Source organism: Mustelus asterias, chromosome 4 (assembly GCF_964213995.1).
Source record: "Mustelus asterias chromosome 4, sMusAst1.hap1.1, whole genome shotgun sequence".
Classification (NCBI taxonomy): Eukaryota; Metazoa; Chordata; class Chondrichthyes; order Carcharhiniformes; family Triakidae; genus Mustelus; species Mustelus asterias.
Window position 1 is genome coordinate 89727266 of NC_135804.1, and position 26879 is coordinate 89754144.

At 40.4% G+C, this 26879-nt stretch overlaps 1 protein-coding gene across 5 annotated transcripts in view; it reads left to right on the plus strand.

Moving 5' to 3' along the window:
- stag2b (STAG2 cohesin complex component b) overlaps nt 1-26879 on the plus strand; it is a 151979-nt gene that overhangs the window by 106880 nt on the left and 18220 nt on the right. For all 5 annotated transcript variants that reach the window (XM_078211349.1, XM_078211351.1, XM_078211353.1 and 2 more), the window contains 8 exons: nt 2188-2391; nt 4934-5004; nt 9742-9829; nt 9963-10043; nt 15794-15886; nt 20723-20897; nt 25744-25883; nt 26373-26474. In XM_078211349.1, coding sequence (XP_078067475.1) covers nt 2188-2391; nt 4934-5004; nt 9742-9829; nt 9963-10043; nt 15794-15886; nt 20723-20897; nt 25744-25883; nt 26373-26474 — 954 coding nt within the window. The remainder of the gene's footprint in view (nt 1-2187; nt 2392-4933; nt 5005-9741; nt 9830-9962; nt 10044-15793; nt 15887-20722; nt 20898-25743; nt 25884-26372; nt 26475-26879) is intronic.

The window sequence follows — 26879 nt, forward strand, 5'->3', positions numbered from 1 at the left end:
GTGGTGGAGGCTACCTCGCTGAATATGTTTAAAGCGCGGATGGATGGATTCCTGATCGGTAAGGGAATTAAGGGTTATGGGGATCAGGCGGGTAAGTGGTACTGATCCACGTCAGATCAGCCATGATCTTATTGAATGGCGGGGCAGGCTCGAGGGGCTAGATGGCCTACTCCTGCTCCTATTTCTTATGTTCTTATGAAATCATGTAGCTCCACAGGAGTAGACAATGTAATATTTGAAGAAAGGCTAATGAAACCATACTAAGTTACGCATCATATTTCAAATAATTGTGAAGCTGATGTCTAACTTCAAATGCTGGACTACTGTATATGCTCATGTAAAAGCCAACATGGACCAATGGGTCGCATTCACTGTTAAATTGACTCTCAGCTCCCACTTTTCCAAACCTGGGCTTGCATTTCTCTGATTTGATTTATTATTGTCACATCTATTAGCATACAGTGACAACTATTGTTTCATGCGCACTATAGAGACAGGGTATACTGTTCATAGAGAAGGAAATGAAAGAGTCCAGAATGTAGTGTTATAGTCATAGCTAGGGTGTAGAGAAAGATCAACTTAGTGCAAGGTAGAACCATTCAAAAATCTGATGCCAGCAGGGAAGAAGCTGTTCTTGATTTGGCTGGTACGTGGCCTCAGACTTTTGTATCTTTTTCCCGACGGAAGAAGGTGGAAGAGAGAATGTCTGGGGTGCGTGGGGTCCTTAATTATGCTGGCTGCTTGCTGAGGCACTGGAAAATGTAGACAGAGTCAATGATGGGAGGCTGGTTTCCGTGATGGATTGGGCTACATTCACGATCCTTTGGAGTTTCTTGCAGTCTTGGGCAGAGCAGGAGCCATACCAAGCTGATAGAACCAGAAAGAATGCTTTCAATGGTGCATCTGTAAAAGTTGGTGAGAGTCGTAGCTGGCATGCCAAACTTCCTTAGTCATCTGGGAAAGTAGAGGCGTTAGTGGGCTTTCTTAACTATAGTGTCAGTATGGGGGGACCAGGGCAGGTTGTTGGTGATCTGGACACCTACAAACCTGAAGCTCCCAACCCTTTTTACTTTGTCCCCATTGATGTAGACAGGGACATGATTTTGGTAACATTGAATGACATTGTTTACGAGATGAATTGCTGTTGCAGTTATTTCCAGCAGTCTTATTTGTGTTGTTTAACTCTTAGATGAGTGCATAAATACAACTGTCAAGGGCAGTACCCCATGTAGAACAAGTGAATATTGTAAGGTGTAAAAACATTCACTGCAGGCAGAGAAATATGCGAGCACCCACATGACCAACAGTGCCAATAGGTCATAGATGTGTGGAATTAGCTTGATCTCGATGTCAAAAAATAATTTCAAAAATGTGGAACCATGCGTTTGATGACACTGAGGACAATTACTTGAGATGATGATGTCGAAGTTTCTGGTACGACAGATGATGATGAAGATGAGGAAGATCCATATGATAGACAGTCTGGCTATGGGGATAAATTATTCAGTGATAGTGGTTTTAAAGGATTTCCATGTGAAGTGTTGAGATTAAAGTTATGGTCTGTATTCATGTTGTGTGAGCTGAAATGTATACCACTTATGTTGCAAAATAATAAATCTTAGAGAATTAATGTAATTTCTTTATTGGTGCTAATTTTTACTTCAATTCCTCTGTGATGGTCTCCTTTGGCCCCAGATCACCCATGCATATCAATCCTAAAAAGAAATCTTAACATTTGACTTTTACATGAGTACATAACAGTAGTTCAACTGCATTTACAAAGCATGTAGGTAGGAGCTGCAACAAAACATGAACCTATTAAACCTGTCAGTCATGTCTGTTGCAGAGACTGATAGAATTGCTGTATATTTGCAGTATTTTTTGCTTTTTAAACAACTTAATTGCAGCATTATTTTTTTTTTGTCAATAATATGCAGCCCCTTCTATAGAGAATGAAAATCTAGACAAAATTCTTACAATCTTGGTGCTTACCTTAGTTTGCAATGTAGTACTGTACAATAACCTGTCCCCCCTCATTTAAAATCTTGGGGTTTTTTTGCAATAATAACACACACTTTAAAATCTATTGGATGTCCAGAGCAGGTAATTTTTCACTGTGGTTTTAAAATCCAACCATGTGATTTTAGTTACCATGCTAATACAAATATTTTGTTCTTTTTTTGAAAGCACTTGGACTCTTTGTTAAGGCAGCTGAAAAATATTGTAGAAAAACATGTGGACACTGATGTCTTAGAGGCTTGTTCTAAAACTTACCATGCTCTCTGCAATGATGAATACACAATATTCAACAGAGTGGACATCTCAAGGAGCCAGCTTATTGATGAACTGGTAGATAAATTCAGCCATATGCTTGAAGATTTCTTGCAAGAGGTTTGTATCTGAAAGGTCATTTGCAAATCCTTTTTTGATTACATGGTCCTTTCACTGTCATTTTTAAAAAATGGTTTAATATAGTCCTAATATTTGTTTTGGTGTTATTTTGTACACATTTTAAAATAATATTTCATTAAAATTAGGACATAATGAATCATTTCAAGTGCATCATTTGTCTTGTTTTGTGGTAAAAAATCAGCACTATATTGCTGCCTTAAATTGTCTTCTATTATTCGACATTTAACAAAGACTATAGTAAATCATCAACAAACCCAGCACAAATTTGGTTGAAATGCACTTGGTTATTAATGTAGAATCAGTAGACACGTAAAATTTTGTCCCAATAAATAAACGATTGAAACTTATTGAATAGAAACAATCTGCAGGAGTATGGGAAAAAAGCAGGGGCAAGGCACTAAGTCATAATGCTTGTTTGGAAAGCCAGTGCAGACATGATGTGCCAAATGGCCGCCTGTGCTGTAACAATTCTGTGATGATTTGGAAATTGGGAACCTAGATGAGGATATGAGAACATTTGAGGTTGTGTTGCATAACTGTACACATTAATTTATTCATTTTAAATTGCTATATCTCAAGTGATTAGAGTAATTGTTTCTAAAGTATGAAGGATAGGGAGTTCTGACTTGGTTCTGATAACTTTACTGGGGCAGGCATTACATTTGTAGAAACTTCTAAGCATATTCCATCAGTTTTCACGAACGGGAAACTAATTTATTTAATTTTTGCCCTGATGTGTCTTAACATCTTTCCAATATTTCATGCCAATCTGACATTATATAAATTATTGCTGAAAGCAGATCATTTTACATAACGTCAAAAAAAAGTAGCCCAAATCTTGCTGGAAAAATCATGGTGCATTCATAGTGCATGCTGTTATGAATGCGCAAGTCAGTCAGCAACTTCAGGAAAAGGCGACTTACTGAGATTTAGTGAATTATGAGAACATATTCTTTATGTACACTGATCTGTTCACCTTGCATAAACTGAACTTTGCTCTCAACCTCCCAGTTATTTTTGTAAGCTGAATTTGCATATCAACGTCCCATTAAATTTGTGATTGAAAATTAGGTCTCATATTAACAATATCTAACAATGTGATGATTGTTTATGCAATGCCCAGAACATGAACTGCGTATCTTTCCTGCATGGATTGAATTTTTCAGATTTTTTCTACCTTTTCTTTCTCTCATATACTCACTCTGAATCTGGACTTCCATTCCCTCACTCGTTCTCTGATGTAACAAAGTCACCCACTCTAATTCACCCTTTTACTTTGATTCTCTATTGCTTATTCTTTAAATCTCATCGGATAAAGAGATAGACTGTTAGTCCTTTCATTCACTAAAAACCCAGGTGCCCCATTACCCTAATGCGTTCAGCAACGTTAAGGATTGAGCTGATGGGTGGAAGAAAAAGTCTAATGCCCCATGATGCAAGAAGCTTGTTCCAGTAAGATTTTAGGCTGAATGTTTTGTTTTGCATTCTGAGGTTTCTTTTGAGTGCAGCTGACCAGCTAATATTCTCTGCACTTCGTGATATATTGCATTAAGCATGAAAGGAAAAGATTTGTCTTCTCATTTTAAAAAAGCTCCATAATCTTGAAAACTTAGTGAGAGTTGCTAGGAGTTTTCAGAATGAATTTAGTACTGTAATAAAATAAAATCTTCCACCTCTACCATTTTTGATTTTTGTTATTATTTGAAATGTGCTGCACTTGATGAGCCCATCAATTTAATAAAAGTTTCCATTTATTTTCTCCATCTTATAATATTATAAGAAATATATGCTGCAGGATTTTTATTGGGGGTAATGGTGATAAAAGAAGCACTTAATATCTCAGCTGAATTAGCCTTCTCTTGGGGGGAATAAACATGGATTGTGGATATCAGTGGGCTGCTTCCCCAGGCTCGATCCTCTGAACAGCCAGAAGCAACATGCAGAATTTCCAGCACGGGTGGCTGTAAGGTGATCTTGAGTACCAGCTGTAACAATGCTCTAGATTTGAATATAATTTGGTATTTGTAATTTAAAATTCAATTATTTGATGTATGATATTTAAAGCAAATTGGCACCAATTGGACCCTGTTAAGTAGTAGTGTGTGTTTCTTTCAGTATAACTTGTCACTCAATTCTTGGAGAAACCCTCAATGCAATTTCCATTTTATAGTGCTATGATTTTCTTCTAATTTTGCACCAAGGCACTGAATCTTCAATGTATTTTTCAATACCCATTGATAGTTTAGTCTACTAAGAGGAAAATATAAGAACAGAATTCAAACTTAATCTTTTGGGGGAGGTGCTGCTTTCTCAATGGTTAATTTATGGGTAAGATGTGCATATGAAAAATCCATGGGCATTCTGTTCTGTTTGTGTTTTCTCTACTCGGTTGCTTATTTGGTTAATTATTCAAAACTAAAGTAGTTATGCTCTCAAACATTTTGGTAAGGGAGCTGGGAAAACTAAAAAGCAATTTTGTAATTCTTTGGTGCATCCATTGACTAAATTTGTATTGGAACAGGATGAAGAGCTTGATGAGGATGATGCTTACCAAGTCCTATCCACATTGAAAAGGATCACTGCCTTTCACAAGTAAGGGGTGTGTGTGTGTCATTTTGTAAGGATCAGGAACATTATACCATGCAAAATTATGTCGGTGTGTATCCTTTTAAGGTTAGAGGGTGCATTTAGTCTTGTAAGCAAAGTATATTTGCAATTCACCCCATCTTGGACTTGATCAAACAAGATCCAAGCTGACAGGATGAGATATTGCACCCCATCCAGGACTTGATCTAACGCTTGTATTGCACGTGTATATAGTTTAATTCAGTGGAAGACAGGCTGTAAGATTCAAGTCATCCGAAAGGCTAGATGTAAAAGCAGGCATTTGAAGTAAAAATGACCAAGCCAAGACTAAGTAAATATAATAGCCTAAAAGCTGACACGACTTTGAAAAATTGCATCAGGTTATTGTTTTGTAAAGTGTGTGTCTATCAAGACAGTTGCCTTTGTAAATTTAACTAGGTAGAAAGCTACTTTTTAGGGAAATGATTGTAAGACTAATTAACTGTATAAATGTGAGTGTGTTTGTTTTCTTTTGGTTTATAAATGTTTTAATTTAATACTTAAAATCTCCAAAAGTGATTTTGGAATTTGAGATTCCTGACTTTAGTACATATACCTTCTCGTTACAAAATACAAATTGAAAATCATTGTGGTAGCTTGCCCAAGCCTCCCTTTTGGATTTGTTTGGCCCGGTAATTCCCACCTGCCATCTCACAACAAAATTGGGGGTTGTTCAAGGGATTAAAGATCCTTGATTGGCTTGGAGCTAGTGAATTTAAATGCTACAAGTGTGAGGAGATTCTCAAGTCAGGAGTTGGTATTGAGGGATTTTGAAGTGTTTGGACAGCAAAATGGCATTGGCAGTTGCGAGGATTTTTCTGAAGTGGAAGATGTAACCCTGACTGGTTTACAAAGTGTAGCCAAGTCTCAGTTAAAAGAATTGGCAGGTAGGTTACAATTAGAATTAACTGTAGGGGCGAGGTAAGCAGATTTAATTGAAGTAATAACACAGCATTTGAAATTGGAAGGGATACCAGAGAGACTATTCTCAAAAGGGCGAATCACTTGAATTGGCTAAGATTCGGTTGCAAATTTTAAAAAAAACTTGAAGTGGAGGCATTAGAAAGAGAAAGGGAGGAAAAGAAATGGAACAAGCAAAAAGGCAGGAGCGAGAAAGATGACAGGGAAAGGTATTGGAAATGGAAAAGTGAGCAAAGGAGGAAAGAAAATACCAGTTTAAATGGCTGATAGATGTTCTATGATAGTTAAAACCAAGGCACCAGGAAGTAGAAAGAAATTATTGACAGACTAGAACCCAGTGAAGACTTTAAAAAATTTTTCTAAGCCATCCCAAAGTTTAAGGATAGGAGTGCAGAGGCATTCTTTATTTTATTTGAGAAGATAACCAAGAAATGAAATGGCCAAAGGAAATCTGGGCATAGCCCTTGCATCGCTGTCACAAGAGATACCTGGAGAATATGATGCAGTAAAAAAGGCTATTCTGAGTGCATATGAATTGACTCCTGAGGCATACAAGCAGAAATTTCAGAGTGCAAGGAAACAGATGCTTGGATATGGGCATTCAAGGTGGAAATAACATGCAAAGCGCTGAGAGAAGTAATTATCTTGGAAGAATTTAAAAATTTACTTCGATCGTTAGAACTCATATGGAAGAACAAAGGGTTAAAGCGGCTTGGCAAGCAGCAGAGATAGCTGATGATTGTGAGCTGGACCATAAATTAAAACTTTTTTCCAAATCTAAATCCAAGAAAGATAGGTGGGAAGGTGAAAGGAAGGCAGGTAATTGGGGAAGAGAAGGCGCAGCTGGGATTTCTCCTCAGACCGGAAAGGAAAGTGCTGAGGGTGGAAGTGACACTAGGAAGGCTTAAATGTTTCAATTATAATAAGATTTGAGCACACAAAGTCAATGTGTTGGATGGAGGATAAACAGAAAACCAATTCAAATTCTGTCAAATATGTCACACGTCAAGAGATAGAAAAACCGTAAGTAATTAAAGGCACCTTTAATTCCGATTCCAGAATTTGAGGAATCTTTTAACAGGGTCTTGATTGATTGTATGGGGCTCCTCCCTCAGACCAAAAGTGGAAATGAGTACTTGCTGACAATTGGATGTGTCCACTGGATTCCGAGAAGTGATCCCTTTTAGAAATATTACAACAAAGTGTATTGTAGAATTGGCCAAATTCTTCACAAGTTATGGGTTACCGAAGGAAATACAGTCGGACTTGGGTCCACGTTTCATGTCACTGGTGTTTAAGCAAGTAATGGACAGCTGACAAACAAAGCAGTTTTGATCTTCAGCCAGTCCAAAGATGTGCGGGTTAGGTTGATTGGCCAGGTTAAAAATTGCCCCTTAGAGTCCTGGGATGCGTAGGTTAGAGGGATTAGCGGGTAAATATGTGGGGATAGGTAGGGCCTGGGTGGGATTGTGGTCGGTGCAGACTCAATGGGCCGAATGGCCTCCTTCTGCACTGTAGGGTTTCTATGATTTCTATGATTCTATCACCCCTGAATCACAAGGTGCCTCAAAGAGGTGGCATCAAACTTTTCAAGACTATGGTGAACGCATATAGTCAAGACTACCTACAGGACTGGGATTGTGGGATTCCATTATTGTTGTTGCTAATAGCGATGCTCCTAATGAATCAATAGGATTTAATCATTTCAAATTAATTTATGGTCATGAGGTAAGGGGACCACTCAGGGTGTTTCAGGATAAATTAATGAGTCAAAGTTTGGAAACTATCCTGGATTATGGTGACAGAATTCGGAGAAAGATTAAGAATTTGAGTTCGATAGGGAACATTTAAAGATATCACAGCAAGTGATGAAGGCTAGTGCAGATAAAAAGACCGAGGCTTGTAGATTTGAGGCTGGAGGAAAGGTGTTGGTATTGTTGTCAGACAAACCATTGAAAACAAGTTTTAGAGGATTTTACCAGATTGAAAAGAGACTCAAGTGAATTATTTTATAAATGCCCCAGATAGAAGGTAAATCAGAGGATTTGTCTCATAAATACACTTGCAAAGTACTTTGACAGGGATGATAACCAGAAGGAGATATTAGTAGTGATAGATGAGGAAAAGGAGGATTCTGAAATTGACTTCCCTCAAATTAAATTGGACAATGTGGAAGTGCTTAAGAATCTAAATGTGATGCTGAGTTATCTTCCAGATAACTGTCAGTAGTTTGGGAAAGCGAGTGCAAAGCAAAGTTGAGTTCATGCTTGATAATGATATCATAGAACCCTGTTTCAGTAACTGGATTTCACAGATGAGGTGGTACCAAAACTGAACAGGACACAAGGACTGTGTTGATTATTGAAAAGTGAACACAGTGACAAAAGCAAATATGTATCCTATTCCACGTTTGGAAGATAGTGTTGAGAAAGTGGGGCAGTGAGAATTTATCAGAAAAATTGACTTGCTATGGGGATATTGGCAAGAACCTTTATTGGCAAGGGCGACAAGTGATATCAACTTCTGTAACATCAGGTGGGGTACATAAATTTGAAGTTATGTTATCTGGTATGAATGCACCAGCAACATTTCGAAGACTGACAGTAATTGCAAGCTATTTTCTAAGAAACATTAGAAAAAGTTGGCTAAATTTCCTCCTTTTTTGTTTACATTGCTGGATTTTAAGCCTTGGATTGAGAAGCCTTGAGCTTGTACCAAAGATTATGCATTTCGGGCATGAATCACTTTTTGTGCTAAGTTTTAGTTATTTTGTATAGGATCTGCAAACCAAAAACAGATTTATGAGCTGTTCATCTAGTCATTGGTGAAGTGCAGTTGTTTAGCCTATACTTGTGCTCTTGTGTTGCTCCTGCAGCTAGAGAATGCTGCTCAAAGATATCATTGGCACTGTGTCCATGTTTTTCTTCTGTAACTGGACACAGATTTTTGGAGATGTAATGAAAGCCATGAGGAGGAAGGTATACATCTTGTACTGCCTCTTTGTAGCTCCTGGAATTAATGAAAATGTAAGTATTAGTTGCTACTGAGGCATAATGTTTCATCTCAAGTTGCAAGTTGTCAATTAAAATATCCTATACTTGCCACTGATAGTGTATGGTTGAAGTAAAATCACATTGACTACTATTAAACAGTCCAGTTTAATCTCCTACAATATGTATATTAGATTCATATTGCATTGTTCTTGGGGGGGAAAAAGTCTCCACATGCTAAACTTTTGTCTGTCCTTTTCTCTACCAATCTCACATCATGTTTTCCAGGCACTGTTGATGCCTTTTGTCACCAGACCAGAAAATAACGCATTAGTGTCGATGGAGCTGGGCCTTAAGGTCCAAAGGCTCCAGCTTTTAACAAGTAAAGTGGATAGTTTAAATTGTAGTCAGCAGCATGCAGCCCCGCTCTGCCTCTGACTGGAAGATCTCGGCTAATATTTCCTGTTGTGGAGAAGAGAAAAACTGAAGATCATTAATTATCACCAAGAAATCAGTAGTGAAATCAGATGAAATTCCTTTACCCAAAGAGAGATGAGAATGTGGAACTTGCTACCAGAGGAAATGGTTGAAATTAGTGCAGATGCTTTAAGCTGGTCATACGTATGAGATATAAAGGAACAGAGGGTCACCATGATATATTTAGATGAGGAACGATGGGAGGGAGCTTAAGTGTAGGGCCAAATGCCCTATTCCTCTTAAGTATACTCATTGCAAAACCCAATCTAATTGCTATTACAGGTGTCATGCTAAGTTGAATTTATTTATTTTTCAGTGCTCATGATCTTACAAGATGGGACTTGTTTGGCAGCAATTACAAACTGCTGAAGATTGGTATTGAAAATGGAGATATGCCAGAACAGGTAATAATCTGATTTAAAAGCTGCAATATTGACTTGTATGGAATTTCTTCATGATATATTTCATTTTATATTTAAGTTAAAGCATGTATTTATAAAGGACCTAACTTTGAAATATTGTCTGTTTATTTTTTAGATCGTCATTCATGCACTACAGTGCACTCACTATGTCATTCTTTGGAACCTGGCCACCGTTTCTGAAGGCAGTTCAACAAAGGTATGTAAAAGAGTGTAAATTAGTCCCATATTTGCAGATGCATGGGGATGTGGTAGTATGATGGTATTGTCACTGGACTAGTAATCCAGAGACCCAGGGTAATACTCTTGTGATCTGAATTTGAATCCCACCACAGCAGATGGCAGAATTTGAATTCAAGAAATCCAGAATTAATAGTCTAATAATGTGCAAGAAATAATTGTTGATTGTTGTAAAAATCCATCTGGTTCACTGTTGTCCTTTAAGGAAATAAATCTGCTGTCCTTGCCTGGCCTGGCTTGCATGTGACTCCAGACCTAATGTGGCTGACACTTGAAAGCCATTTGTAGGAAACACTAAGGGTGGCAGAGGTACAGAATGTATTCTGGGTGAGGAACTTCAATGTCCATCACCAAAAGTGGCTTGGTAGCGCCATTACTGACTGAGTTGGCTGAGTCCTTAAGCTCATAGGGACCAGTGGTGAGGTTAAGAGGCAAAGACATACTTGAACCCATCTTCACCAATCTGTGTATTGCAGACACATCTGTCCGTGATGGTATTGACAAGAGTGACTAATGCACAATCCTAATGGAGACAAAGTCCTGTCTTCATGTTCAAGACACCCTCCATTGTGTTGTGTGGCACTGCCACCATGTTGAATGGGATAGATTTCAAACAGATCTTGCAATTCAAGACTGGGCATCCATAAAGCACTGTGAATTATCAGCAGCAATAGAATTGTACTCGATCACGAACTGTATCCTCATGGCCCGGCATATTCCCCCACTCTACCATTACCATCAAACTGGGGGATCAACCATGGTTCAATGAAGAGTGCAGGAGAGCATGCCAGGAGCAGCACCAGGCATACCAAAAATGAGGTGTCAACCTAGTGAAGCAGCAACACAGGATTACTTGCATGTGAAACAGTGTAAGCAGCATGCGATAGACCGAGCTGAATGAGCTGTCAACCAACGGATAAGATCTTAGGTTTGCAGTCCTGCTACATCCAGTTGTAAATGCTGGTGGATAATCAAACACGGGAGGAGGAGGCTACACAAATACCCCCCTCCTCAATGTTGGAGAAGCTGCACTCGTTAGTGCTAAAGATCAGGCTGAAGCATTTGCAACAATCTTCAGCCAGAAGTGCTGACTGGATGATCCTCCCGTAAGTTGTTTGATTATCCACCAGCATTTACAACTGGATGATCTATCTCTGCCTCCTCCGGAAGTCCTCAGGATCACAGATGACGGTCTTCGGCCAATTCACTCCATGCGATACATTTTATTCTATGATTTTACTGGTCCTGACAATATTCTACAGTGGTACTGAATGGTAATGGCTTTAGAACTTAGCACACCCCGGGCCAAGTTGTTCTAGTACAGCTACAACACTGGTATCGACCCAGCAATGTGGAAAATTGCCCAAGTATGTCCTGTGTACACACATGAGGGCAAATCCAACCTGGCCAATTGTCATCCTGTCAATCCACTCTCGATCATCAATGAAGTAGTGGAAGGGGGTCATCAACAGTGCTATAAAATGACACTTGCATAGTACTAAACTGCTCAAGAATTGTCAGTTTCTGTTCTGTCAGGGTCACTCATCTCCTGACCTCATTACAGCCTTGTTTCACACATGGACCAAAGAGCTGAACTCCAGAAGTGAGGTGAGAGTGGCTGCCATTGACATCAAGGCTGCACGGTGGCACAGTGGTTAGCACTGCTGCCTCACAGTGACAAGGACCCACATATGCCTGGGTTTCCTCCAGCTGCTCTAGTTTCCTCCCACGCTACAAAGATGTGCTCGTTAGTTTGATCGGCCATGCTAAAATTGCCCTTTAGTGTCAGGGGATTAACAAGGTAACTGCGTCGGGTTATGAGAATAAGGTCTGGGTGGGATTGTTGAAGGTGCAGGCATGATGGGCTGAATGGCCTCCTCCTGCACACTAGGGATTCTGTGATTCTTCTATGATTCTATGAGGAGCCCGAGCAAAACTGGGTGGGGGGGGGCGGTGCTTGCTCTCTGCTGTTTGGAATCATACCTAGCACAAAAGAAGGTCGTTGTGGTTGTTCGAGGTCAATCATCACTACAGAAGGGTATTGTCCTCGGCTGAGCCATCTTCAGCTACTTCATCAGTGACCTTCCATCACAAGTGGGAATGTTTTCTGATCATTGCACAATGTTCAGCAACATTCGCAACTACACAGACACTGAAGTCGTCCACGTCCAAATGCAGCAAGCCCTGGGCAATATCCAGGCCTTGAGAGGCAAGTAACATTGGTGCCACACAAGTGCCAGGCAATCACCATCTCTAACAAGAAAAACTAATCTTTAGCCCTTGATGTTCAAAGCTAATATCAACACTGAATCCCCACTGTCAAAATCCTGGTTGTTGAACTAGCCGTTTAAATACTGTGTCTGTAAGAGCAGGTCAGAAGTTGGGGATCTTGCTGCAAGTGACTCATCTCTTGGTACGCCACACCACCACCTCCAAGCCTGTTTACCACCAAAAAAAAAGGAGTCTGAAGTGTGATTGAATACTCTCCCCTTGTCTGGATGAATGTAGCCCCAATAACACTCAAGAAGCATGACACTGCCCATGACAAAGTTGCCTATTTGATTGTTACCCTGCCGACAAATATTTGCATTCTCCACCATTGATGCACAGTGGCAGCAGTGTGTGCAATCTACCAAGTGCACTGCGGGAACTCGCCCAAGACTCGGACAGCACCTTCCAAACCCATGACCTCTGCCATGTAGAAACATAGATCACAACGGACACCTACAGACGCTGAAAGATGCATTCATAAGAACAGGATATGGCGCTCGACTCATCGATCGACAGTTCCGACACGCCACAGCGAAAAACCGCACCGACCACCGCAGAAGACAAACACTGGGCACTGCGGACAGAGTACCTTTCATCGTCCAGTAGTTCCCTGGAGCGGAGAAGCTACGACGTCTTCTCCGGACCTTTCAATATATCATCGATGAAGACGAACATCTTGCCAAGGCCATCCCCACACCCCCACTTCTTGCCTTCAAACAACTGCACAACCTCAAACAGACCATTGTCCGCAGCAAACTACCCAGCCTTCAGGAGAACAGTGACCATGACACCACACAACCCTGCCACAGCAACCTCTGCAAGACGTGCTGAATCATCGACATGGATGCCATCATCTCATGTGAGAACACCATCCACCAGGTACACGGTACATACTCTTGCGACTCGGCCAACGTTGTCGACCTGATACGCTGCAGGAAAGGATGTCCCAAGGCATGGTACATTGGGGAGACCATGCAGACACTACGACAACGGATGAATGAACACCGCTCGACAATCACCAAGGCAGGAGTGTTCCCTTCCAGTCGGGGAACACTTCAGCAGTCACGGGCATTCAGCCTCTGATCTTTGGGTAAGCGTTCTCCAAGGTGGCTTTCATGACACACGACAATGCAGAATCGCTGAGCAGAAATTGATAGCCAAATTCCGCACACATGAGGACGGCCTCAACCGGGATACTGGGTTCATGTCACACTATCTGTAACCCCCACAGCCTGCCTGCACCTGCAGAGTTTCACTGCCTGTCCTGTCTGGAGACACTGCACATCTCTTTAGCCTGTCTTGATGCTCTCTCCACTCACATTGTTTGTATCTTAAAGACTTGATTAGCTGTAAGTATTTGCATTCCAACCATTATTCACGTAAATTGAGCTTGTGTCTTTATATGCCCTGTTTGTGAACAGAATTCCCACTCACCTGAAAAAGGGGCTTGGGGCTCCGAAAGCTTGTGTGGCCTTTGCTACCAAATAAAACTGTTGGACTTGAACCTGGTGTTGTTAAACTTCTTACTGTGTTTACCCCATTACTTGCCAGGGCTTGCAAAATCTCACTAACTGTCCTGGCTGGAGACAATACACACCCCTTTAATCTGTACTTAACGCTCTCTCCACTCACATTGTCTGTACTTTTAAGACTTGATTATCTGTAAAGACTCACATTCCAACCATTATCTTGTAAATTGAGTTTGTGTCTATATATTCCCTGTTTGTGAACACAACTCCTCACTCGCCTGAAGAAGGAGCAACACTCCAAAAGCTTATGCTACCAAATAAACCTGTTGGACTTTAACCTGGTGTTGAGAGACTTCTGACTGTAGAAAAAAGGGCAGCAGGCATTTTGTAATGCCACAACCTGCAAGTTGCCCTCGAAGCCCCACACCATCCTGACTTGGAAATATATTGCACCCCACCCCCCCAATAAATTTCTGAGAGGATCAGTTATCTTCAAGTTATTCATCAGATTTTTCTGAGGGAAAATTTGAAAAAATTGCTTCCTCCTCTTCAGGCCTTGCACTCTACCATCTGATTTTCCAGACAGCAACCATGGTGCACACTGCTGTACACACATGGGCCTGGGACAAGGAAATTACTCTGTCCCTGTTGTTAGTTGTGGGTTGCCACATTCTTCTGTTGGAACAGGAACCCTAGAATTTCAGACCCATAGTTTCAAAACCTGTTGCCTACCTCTTTCCCTTGTTGAGATTGAATTCATGTGACACTGTTATGGAACATAATCATGTAAAGTACTTCAGTTTAACGGGCTTACATAGGAGTATTAACCATTTTACTTGCTCACAAATTTAGTGTTCTGATTCCAAAGAAGATTCAGGCCTTTAAATTGCAGTACATAATTTAAGAAACTTGGTAAATGTGGAATAAATGCTCATCAAAGAACCAAACGGCATTGAGTTGTGTTCAAATTACACCTTGTGTTTCTTGTCCGGTTTTGGCCACCAAAATACCATTCAAGCATGTAACAACACTATGCTGATGCACCGCATCACATATGAGTAATGAGGAAAATTGATTTGCCTACCTTGAGAGACGTCATATTGAGATATAATAGATAGTAAAAGTTAAGGAAAAGGTAAATTGCAGAATTTAAATTGACAGACAAAAATAATTCAGCAATTTATAGTAGGCAAATTTAAGATTAATATTGGCAAATTCTTCTTCATGTAGAATGGACTTGTGGGTTGCATACTGCATTTTTTTTAAATGAAACAATTGAATACCTTAATGATGGTTTTTGATGACTTGAGAGAGACCCAATGGCCGCACCATGTTTTGCTTCACTATATTGTAGTGTCCTCTTGGTGGCAGGATTACCGGATTCCACTGTCGGTCCTGCACTATCAGTACAACAGCGCCTTCCAGTGTTGCATGTTCTGTACTACTTGAATGTAACATCATTTACTTGAGATGCATTCTGGGTGACATTGCAAAATGTAGGACTGTACTCGGACTGCCAAAGTGTTTAAGAATTCTTGACAGCCAAATGGCTTTGGAGAAATATTAGAGTTTGCCACATTACAGTGAACATTATTCAGAATTTCTCTAGAAATTTCTTTAAACTTGAGATGTTGGGACAGGTGGGGCCAGTACAGGAAGGATAGCTTGCACCTTAACAGGACTGGGATTAATGTCCTTGTAGAGGTTTGATACTAATGTTGGAGGGTTTCAAAGTGGAGAGATATTCCTTCTAGAAATCCATTCTATGTACTGTTAATTTCTAAAGTAGTTCATTTACTTTTAATATGCAAATTTAAAATACAGTTTAGTAAATTTTAATAATTGTAAGAACTTAAATTGATATGGTGACTGAAAATTCTGTTGCAAGTGCATACTGTACAGAACTGACTACTGTTATTACAGAATATTATTATGTAAAAGTATTTGTAAGCATTCATTTTTCTTTCAGGACCAGCTAATAATGTTACGAAAACAAATGCGAGCTTTTTGCCAGCTCTGCCAGCACTACCTGACGAATGTTAATACAGCTGTTAAAGAACAGGTAATAGAAATGATGTCTTCTGCATGAAAACAGCCCCACGTTTTTATTTATCACACTGTCCTGTAGCAACAATTGGTGTTACCAACACTGCTTCCTACAGTGCTAAATCAGTAAAGGATCACAGAGAGAATACTGCACTCAATTGATTGTTTCCCTCCTAATTTAGTATTTGCTTAACTATTTTGGATAATTTTTCAGAAAATAGGAATTTTCCTCATTCACACACAGCTTGAAAGATTTTCAAAGAAGTTTGCATCCAACATGAATTTTAATTTCCTGTAGCCACTTAAGTTGCACTTTGAAACATGTGGTCAGTTCATTGTTCCTCTAGTGCTAACTATGCAGACTGGTGCTCCTGAAGCTATGTTTCACCAGTTGTTTCTCCATGGAGAGAGATGCCCCTGGTCCTTTGTGGGCAATGGCTAACCACTTACTAATTGTTTTCTGGAAACAAAAGTACACTGGAATTTTGAAACCCATAGTTGTTAAATCAGTCATTTGAGTTAGCATTATGTTTCTCAAAATTGTATTTATCAATACATATTGACGTGTAAATTTTGACACTTGCAGTTTGCAAATAACTTCATTTTTGAAACAGCAGCAAATTCTGACACTAAAAACAACCTTGAGAGTTAATTGAAGTGCTGACATCGATGCTATTTCTCATAGCTCATTCATTGTGTTTTAAAGGGATTCTTGTAAAGCTTCTTTATGTTAAAGTTATAAGAAATTATAAAGAATAATTTCAGTGTTGAATATTTTTCCCTTAGTATCTCTCTTTCTTTCCTCCTTTCCAGCACATCACTCAAGTGGCCATGCTTCCATTATGCTTCCTTTATGGTAGCACAGTGACACAGTGGTTAACACTGCTGCCTCACAGTGCCAGGGACGTGGGTTCGATTTCACCCTTGGGTCGCTGTGTGGAGTTTGCACATTGTCCATTGTCCTGTGTCCTCTGGGTGCTGTGCTTTTCTCCCACAGTCCAAAGATATGCTGGTTAAGTGGATTGGCCATGCCAAATTGCCCCTTGTCCAAAGATGTGTGGGCTAGGGGGATTAGTGGGGTGAATACAACGGGTTATGGGGATAGGGCCTAGGTAAGATGCTCTGTCAGAGAATTGGTACAAACTTGATGGGCTGAATTGCCTCCTCCTGCACTGTTGGGATTCTGAGTCTGAGCCCAGGCTTTGAATGTTGGTTAGATATTTGATTGTGGGGCTTCACACTTGAGCTTAAATTTTTTTGCATTCAGTGTCCAACAGCACAATTTCCAGTAGTCATCTCTAGGTAGCAGTTGGGAACGAGAATTCTGGTTGATTTGCTTCTTTCCTGAGCTGGAGCAACTGAGGCAAATGAAAATAACTCAGTTTGCATCAGTGCAAAATCAATGTTTAGCATGAGACTTTTTGGTCTGTACCCTTATTCACTATGTTATAAAATATACATTTTCATAACATATTCTGTTCCCCTTTATCATCCTTGCCATGATTTGGTCAGGTTTGGTGTGACAATTTCCTCATGCCAGGTCCAATGCCTTTGGTAACACCACAGTACTTAATGTTTCAGTCCTTGTAATTACCTGCCTTGCAGTGGAGGTCTCCCAACAGGAAGTGCTGCTTCATGTCCTCCCTGTCCAGAATTGTTCCCTCCTTGGTAACTTGATTGCTCATTTTTCAAACTACCCTGCCCTTCTTGTCCCATTTATTTTGTTTTTCATCTTGAGTCGTACTAGACGATGATAGCCCAATCCTTTTATTCCGATTTGCATCATGATTTCCACATGCTGTGACTTTACAACTCTGCTCTGAACCCCTAAGCCTCACCTCACCAGCATCTTTCTTTGTGAAATCAGAAATCCATCAGTAGAAAGGGGTCACAGAATCCTAGATGAGGGAGAGAGACAAAAAGGACAGGAAAATGTGTGCATGTGAACATGAATGAGAGAGAAAATTCAGAGATAATTCATAGGAATCAAGTACATTAAATATCTTGTATATAGTATGCCCTTTGTTGAAGTGTCAATTAACTCTTGTTGCACTTTTCCTGACACACTTCTAAGTTTGAGAAAGAACAACAGAAGTTCTGTTTGTTTATGTTTTAACTTGCAACTGCACATTTTCGTCACAACTGAAGAAAAGTGTTTTTTAAAAGCTCTCAAAGTCAATTTTCAGTGTACTTTGAAATTCTCCAACAACAAAAAATATTTTTGATTTGCAAAGAGAAAACCGATGTTGTTAAGAGTAATAATTATGTCAGAGAGAAATTGGAAGTTCTACACCCTGGGGATCAGTGCTGGTTCGGCACAGTGGTTAGCACTGCTGCCTCACAGCACTGGGGACCCGTGTTTGATTCCCAGCTTCGGTCACTGAGCGGAGTCTGCACGTTCTCCCTATGTCTGCGTGGGTTCCCTCCGGGTGCTCTTGTTTCCTCCCACAGTCTGAAAGATGTGCAGGTTGGTTGCGTTGGCCATGCTAAATTCTCCCTCAGTGTACATGAACAGATGCCGGAGTGTGGCGACTTTTCATTGCGGTGTTAGTGTAAGCCTACTTGTGACGCTAATAAAAATAATTCGGAGAGAAGCAGCAGTGTTGGAATTTACTGATTGCACAAAAGGAAGGGTTTTGGCAAAAAGGAGGATTGTAAAAAAAGTATTGCTGAGTGGGAAAAAAAAAGGAACATGTTATTGAAGCTTTCCAATTTGCACTCTTCAGGACATCACAAGAATACCAAATTTCAAAGGGAATAGCAATTTATGCTGAGAATGTAGGAGCAAAGGATGCTAATTGGGTGTTACCATGGAGGCTTTTGTTTAAATTCAAGCCAGGCATGTCAACTTTGGTTGAGAGGTTGCCATGAGGAATGCATCAGGGAACAGTTGTCCCCAAGCTTCTATTTTGTTGAAGATGCAATGCATGGACATTTTCTTTTTGTTTGCAAAGGATAAGGCCCTGTGTATGAATAAGCTTCAACAGTTTGCCGCTTTTTCAACAACACCTAGGTTCTGTACTACCAAGCGACTGATTGTAAAAGACTTGCGAAGGGCATTGGTTAACTTAATGATCAATAGTTTTCAAGTGGAATTTAATGTTAAGTATTATTTAATATGTTTTGGAAGGAAAAACAAGGAACTAAAGAGTATACTAAATGGAGAGAGAGTAAATGAATGAAGAACTTTGAGATTCAAGTGCATAATTTAATGCAAGCAGATATATAACAGTGAAGATTACTTTGGGGATTTATGAATGGAATGTAGAGCATAAGATGTGCTGATAGTTTTGTTCCACAGAGTACACTGTGGAGTTTTGAGTACCGTAAAAGTCGCTATGCCAATCAACTAAACTAACTTCACCGGGATGATGTCAGAGGTGGGAATCTATAGTTATAAGGAGAGAGTTGAGACGCTGGCACTGTTTCCAATGCAGCAAAGAAAGCTAAAGGAGAATTAGTATGAGTTTTTTTTTAAATTATGAAGGATTTTCAAGTTTCAAGTTTATTAGTCACAAGTAGGCTTACATTCACATCGTAATGAAGTTACTGTGAAAATCCCCTAGTTGCCACACTCCGGCGCCTGTTCGGGTACACTGAGGGAGAATTTAGCATGGCCAATGCACCTAACTTGCGCATCTTTGGACTGTGGGAGGACACCAGAACACCTGCAGGAAACCCATGCAGACACGGAGAATGTGCAAACTCCACGCAGACAGTGACCCAAGCCGGGAATCGAACCCAGATCCCTGACACTGTGAGGCAGCAGTGCTAGCCACTGTGCCACCGTGCCGCCCCATGAAGAGGCAGCAATGAGTAATTTAAAATAATCATGAAGCAAATAAGGAGAGCAGAAAGGAGCAATTGCTTTACAAAGCGAGTTCTTTGATACAGCACATGGTTGAGCAGAAATGTCTCAGAGAGAAGTTGATAAATATTTTGAGTCGGGGAAGATACAGGCAGATGGGAAGAGAGCACAATGGAATTGGTTTTGGACTGTTCTCACAAAAAGGTCATATAAGTGTGATAAGCCAAATGTCATGCTTGTATGCTATAAATTATGTTCAAACAAAGGAAATCAATCTGACCTCAGACCACCTTTACAGTCTGCTCAAGAATATTTTACTTATTGACAAGAAGGCAACAGCAGTTGCACCTTGTGGCCTTAAAAGGACAGTTTAAGTTGCAATTGGGTTGCCTAATGTAATAATTCTGCCCTTCTAAAATGGCATATCCTCCAACCTGCCACGAGCAGGAGAGCTGTGAGTATAAATGCATCATCCCTCCTGTGTTTTTCAAGATCACTTTACCAAGTTATTTTTCTTCCTGTGGAATGATGTACTTTGGTTCTCCACTTGTATCTGGGGCGAGTCCTCTGTACCCTGTTGGGTAAAGAGGCAGCCTACATTTGTCATAAAGGGTCTTTATTCAGGAATCTTTACCTTTAAATTGATGCTTTGGCTGGCCTGGATGGTGACTGAGACATAAACTACCAGATTGTTAATACTGCCCAAGTATGCAGCAATATCTATCCATTAACTTTTCTTAGCTTGGCAGTTTAACATTGGAATCTTGGCCAGTCTCAAGTTCTAATCTCAAAGATGTTTTTTTAGCCAATAACATTGGAATGAATTTAGGTGTAAAGACCTAAAGTAGCAGGCCTCTAATAAAAAATGAATTGTAGTTTTATTTCCTAGAAGTATAAAACTTCTTGTAAGATAGGCACATTAAAAAAAAACATGGGTTAATAATAAATAATATACATGGATAAGATGCATTTCATTGGTGCAATGACTATGTATACAAAATAGATTCAGTAACTTTCAGTAATTATTTCTGTTTTGTTTTGTAGGCTTTCACTATCTTGTGTGATATTCTGATGATTTTTAGCCACCAGATTGTGTCAGGTGGACGTGAAGTACTGGAACCTCTGGTTTACACTCCAGATTCGTCTCTACAGTCAGAGTTACTCAGCTTCATCCTAGACCATGTATTTATTGACCAGGATGAAGACAGCCACAGTACAGGTGAGAGATTTTATATCTATGTTTTGATACCAACCAAGTACATATACCTGTTACTTAGAGTCATAAAGGTTTACAGCATGGAAACAGGCCCTTTGGCCCAACTTGTCCATGCCGCCCCTTTGTTTTTAACCATTAAGCTAGTCCCAGTTGCCTTCGTTTGGCCCATATCCCTTTATAGTCATCTTACCCATGTAACTGTCTAAACGCTTTTTAAAAGACAAAATTGTACCCACCTCGACTACCACCCTCTGAAAAAAATTGCCTCTCTGGACCATTTTGTATCTCTCCCCTCTCACTGTAAACCTATGCCTTCTAGTTTTAGACTCCCCTACCTTTGGGAAAAGATATTGACTATCCAGCTGATCTGTGCTCTTCATTATTTTATAGACCTCTATAAGATCACCCCTCAGCCTCCTACGCTCCAGAGAGTAAAGTCCCAGTCTATTCAGTCTCTCCTTATAACTCAAGCCATCAAGTCCTAGTAGCATCCTAATAATTTTCCAGGGAGACAACATCAACTGCACTGCCCTCATCGACCTTCTTGGTTACCCCTTCAAAATACTCAATCAAATTTGTGAGCCATAATTTTCTACTCACAAAGCCATGCTGACTGTCCCTAATCAGTCCTTGCGTCTCTAAATGCCTGTAGATCCGATCTCTCAGAATATCTTCTGACAGCTTACCCACTGCAGATGTGAGGTTCACTGGCCTGTCATTCCCAGGCTTTTCCTTGCAGCCCTTTTTAAACAAAGGCATGACATTTGTCACCCTCCAATCTTCAGGCACCTCACCTGTGGCTGTCGATGATTCAAGTATCTCTGCTAGGGGACCTGCAATTTCCTCCCTAGCCTCCCACAACATCCTGGGATACACTTCATCAGGTGCCAGGGATTTATCTTATCTTGATGCGCTTTAAGACTTCCAGCATCTCCTTCTCTGTTGTATGTACACTCCTCAAAACATCACTATTTATTTCCCCAGTTCCCGAACATCCATGCCTTTCTCAACAGTAAATACTGATGAGAAATCTTCATTTAGGATCTCACCCATCTCTTGTGGATCCGCACATAGAGGATCTTCTTGATCCTTCAGATGCCCTACCGTCTCCCCAGTTAATCTCTTGTCCTTTATGCATTTGTAGAATCTCTTTGGATTCACCTTTGCTTTATCTCCCAACTTGAAGACCATCTTCCCACAATTCTCTAAAAAATGAATGATCTTTTAAACTAAGGTTTAGTATAGAACAAGTTTAGTATAGAAGTTTTTGATACAGACTGTCTTGTCTCTCTTTAGGAAATAGAACTTAGTTTAGCTGTGTATATATTTTTGCGGTTGTCATAGGGTACACTATTTGTAATGGTTAACTTTGGACACTGGATGTACTGAAGAGTAATGTGGTGCACATTTTAATTAGTGTGACAGCACAAGTAGATAAGTTTGGAGGAAATGCTACGTATGTTGTCTACGTGGTTTTTAAAGTGTTTGACAAAGACTTGTTAACAAAATTGACACAGAATGAGAGGATCAGTGTCAACTTGGATTTTAAAAACAATTAGCTTAAGAACAGAAAACAGTGAGTCGTAGTAAATGGTTGCTTTTTCAGAATTGGAGACAATGTTGTTCTCCAAGGGAATTTAATGATATATATGACTTGCATATACAGAGTAAAATTTCAAAATTCACCAAGAGGATGGCAAACAGAGAATGATATAAATCAACTGCACAGGACACAAAAGCTAACAGAATGGGGAGACAAGTAACAGATTGAATTTAGTACAGAGAAGTGAGGTAATGCATTTTGGTGCAAGTTTTAGGGAGACGCAATATAGATTTAATGGCACAGTTCTAAAGCGTGTGCATGGAAGAACTTGGGATGCATGTGATGACATCATGTGCTTCATAAATAGAGGTACAGAGTGCAGAAGCAGGCAAGTTTTGTTGAACCTTTATAAAACATTAGGCCAATTCTACAATATTGCATCTAGTTCTGGTCATCACACTTTTAGGAAGGAATGTGTGGGCTCTTGGGTGCAGAGGAGATTTACCAGAATAGTTCCAAGGATGAGGGATTTTAGATACAAGGTTAGGTTGGACAAACTGGGCTTATCCTCTTTTGAACAAAGGATATTTAAGGGAGATTTGAGAGAGGGAAACAAAAAATTATGACGTATTTATATGAGGTAGATGAAAACCCCTTATTTTTAACTGGACATGCAAGGACTGGGGGATGCAGTTTTAGTTTAGTAGTGTCACATGTAGGCTTAAGCTAACATTGCAATAAAGTTGCAGTGAAAAGTCCCTCGTTGCCAAACTCGGGCATTTTTTCAACTACATTGAGGGAGAATTTGGCATGGCCAATGCATTGAACCAGCACGTCTTCCGGACTGTGGGAGGAAACTGGAGTACCAGGAGGAGGGAACCCACGCAGACACTGGGAGAACGTGCAGACTCTGCACAGACAGTGACCCAAGCCAGGATTTGAATCTGGATCCCTGGTGCTAACCACTGTGCCACCATGCTGCCTAAATGTTCCTAGCTTTATGGGCAAAGGGTGCAGGGATAATCATAGAAACACTACAGTACAGAAAGAGGCCATTCGGCCCATCGAGTCTACACCGGCCACAATCCCACCCAGTCCCTACCCCCCTATCCCTACATATTTTACCCGCTAATCCCTCTAACCTACGCATCTCAGGACACCAAGGGCAATTTTTAGCATGGCCAATCAACCTAACCTGCACATCTTTGGACTGTGGGAGGAAACCGGAGCACCCGGAGGAAACCCACGCAGACACGAGAATGTGCAAACTCCACACAGACAGTGACCCAAACCGGGAATCGAACCCAGGTCCCTGGAGCTGTGAAGCAGCAGTGCTAACCACTGTGCTACCGTGCCGCTTAGTGATGGCCTAATGAAGAACAATTTTATGCAGCAAGTGGTAATGATCAGGAATTTGCTGCACTTGATGGTAGTAGAAGTAGTGAAGATCAGTGATTTCAGTAGGAAATTGCATTGAGCAACTTGCAGGACAATGGGGGTAGAGCAGGGGAATGGGACTGATTTCTCCAAGGAGACAGGTGTGGACTCAGTGAGCTGAAAATGACACAATGACGCGTAGGAAGAGAAACATCAGTTGGGGAAATATTGGTTAAAAATGTGAGGATTTGGCCAAAACAGCAATATTAACCATTAGGCCTCATTGAGATCTAGTGATAGTTGCACCTGACTTTTCTGGATAATAGTGTTAATGTTTTCAACTGATTAGAGGTTGTGCTAGGGGTGTGTGTGTGTTCATGTGACACTTACCCACTGTTTGCAAATGGTATTACATTGACCTTTTAACGGTTGAGTTCCTTGAAGTTGAGAAACTTTTCTCATGGTTTCATACCAGTCACTGCCATGAGAAGTTCTGTGAGCAAGTATAAAAATTACACAGGTGCAAATATGAAGTGCAAACTACTCTCTGGTTGCTCGTAGCAGTGCTTGGAATCGTAACCTTTTTCTCTTGGAGACTCCCAGACTTGGCAACCTCCTAGAAACTGCCAGTGTATTGGTTAATTTTAGACACCAGATATACTGAATAGTTATTGTGGTGCACATTTTAACTAGTGTGTCACAATGTAAGTAGGTAGGGTTGATGAAGGAAATGCAATTAATGTTGTCAATGTGTTTTTTAAGCAAGTGTTTGACAGTAAAAAAGACTGGTTTACAAAATTGGCTCACAGAGAAGCAATGTGAGCAGTGGGGAGGAAGAGGAAAAAAATTGAGGGTAATGGATGACAAAAGAAAAAGCATACTGGGGAGATGAGACATTGATTAAGGGAAGGATAAGAAATGAATAAAAGGGTCAGGATCCAAAGTGGTAAAAACGTGAAACTGAAACTGGAGGAAGGATTTGCAGGAGAGAAATCAGAGCTGTAGAAAGTTTGATCCTGTCAGTTACTTGCTGAAATTACACTGGTAGCCAATTCTGGGTTTTTCATAGAAATCATAGAAACCTTACAGTGCAGAAGTAGGCCATTCGGCCCATCAGGTCTGCACCGACAACAATCCCACCCAGGCCCTTTCCCTGTAATTCCACATATTTCCCATGGCTAATCCCTCTAACCTATACAACCAGGACACTAAGGGGCAATTTAGCATGTCCAATCAACCTAACCCATACATCTTTGGACTGTGGGAGGAAACCGGAGCACTTGGAAGAAACCCACGCAGACACAGTGAGAACGTGCAAACTCCACACAGACAGTGACCCGAGGCTGGGAATCGAAGCCAGGTCCCTGGAGCTGTGCTGCAGCAGTGCTAACCATTCTGCTGCCCATATTCCCCATTCGGCTACCAGTGGAAACCAGTGGTCTTCCACTATCTTTCCAGATGCTTCTCCCTCTTCAGCATATCTTTCTCCCTGATGCTTTGCCAGCCAGTTTGGTTTCTGCTCACCCCCACTTGCCAGAAAAGACTTAATTAACTCTTGCTTCTCAATATTTGTAAAGTAGTGTGTTTGTGAGGCGAGTGGGGGGTGGGAAAGAGGAGACTGGCCATAACCAGATGTTCCAAGTACAGGCTTGTCAGTTGAAGCCAAGTCAGTTGGGAGAGGAGTTGGAGGCATTGGATGGTGAAATGGACAGCTATGATGTCCTTGAACAGTGATGTCGCCATGCAGAGTGTGGTTCCCCAAGGCTCCAGCAAGCAATTTTAAGACAAAGTTCTGTTTTTTCTCCCTGATTGTTGGCAGTCGTGACCAGGTGCTTCCTCTTATTTTATAAAGGTGGGAAAAACTAAGTGGCTCCCAGTTTCTTCACTTTTAATTAATGAGTAGTAATAACAATTGCCTGTGTTTTGCAGATGGACATCAAGATGATGAAGCTGGTAAAATTGAAGCTCTACATAAAAGAAGGAACCTTCTTGCAGCTTTCTGTAAATTAATTGTATATAATGTGGTCGACATGCATACAGCTGCAGATATTTTTAAGCAGTACATGAAGGTAAACATTTCTGAATTTTGTAAAATACGCTATTATACTTGTCTGAAATTTTACATGAAACTGTGCTGCTAACTAAGCTATGGTGGTTTATCCCAGAGAGAATGTAACTTTGTGGCTAACTTAGCTAGGCTTGTGAAAAACAATGTTAAGGAGGGAACCAGGTTATTTTTTGGCATAAGTGACATAGTATGATGAGCATCGTGTGCTTTAAAAAAAGTAGAACAGCGAGCTCGATCACTTCAGGTTCGCTCCCCCCCCCCTTTCCCCCACCTCAGTTCTGTATGTTCATACATAAATCTAGCATCTTATAATGGTTGATTTGTGCACTTGCTAAAACAGAAGTGTATATTGGAAGTATATCGAAAATTTTCATAGCGTGAAACTATTGTCATGGATTGTTCGAAATGATACATCTTAGACCCAGTTATCAGAATTATTAAAAACTTTAATCTATAATGGTCACTAAATCCTTTATTGTTTATACTTCAGTATTACAATGATTATGGAGACATCATCAAGGAAACTATGAGCAAGTGCCGACAAACTGACAAAATTCAGTGTGCAAAGACCCTCATACTTAGCTTACAGCAGGTAAGATTTTAAATCTATTTGGAAGAAGAGTTGGACTACAAATTCGCAAGTATTTTGTAACAAACGGTACTCAGGGCGTACCATATGCGACACTTGAATGAATGACGTTAAAACTGTTTTATATTTATTGAATAAGGCGATAATCTTGAAAGATGAAAATTTGGTGTGTTATTTTGGGGGCTATTTACTCAGCACGTATCTGGTTCATTTTTATGTTGTGTACTAGAGTCATAGAGTCACAGAGTCATAGAGGTTTACAGCATGGAAACAGGCCCTTCGGCCCAACTTGTCCATGCCGCCTTTTTTTTAAAAAACCCCGAAGCTAATCCCAATTGCCCGCATTTGGCCCATATTTCTCTATACCCATCGTACCCATGTAACTATCTAAATGCTTTTTAAAAGACA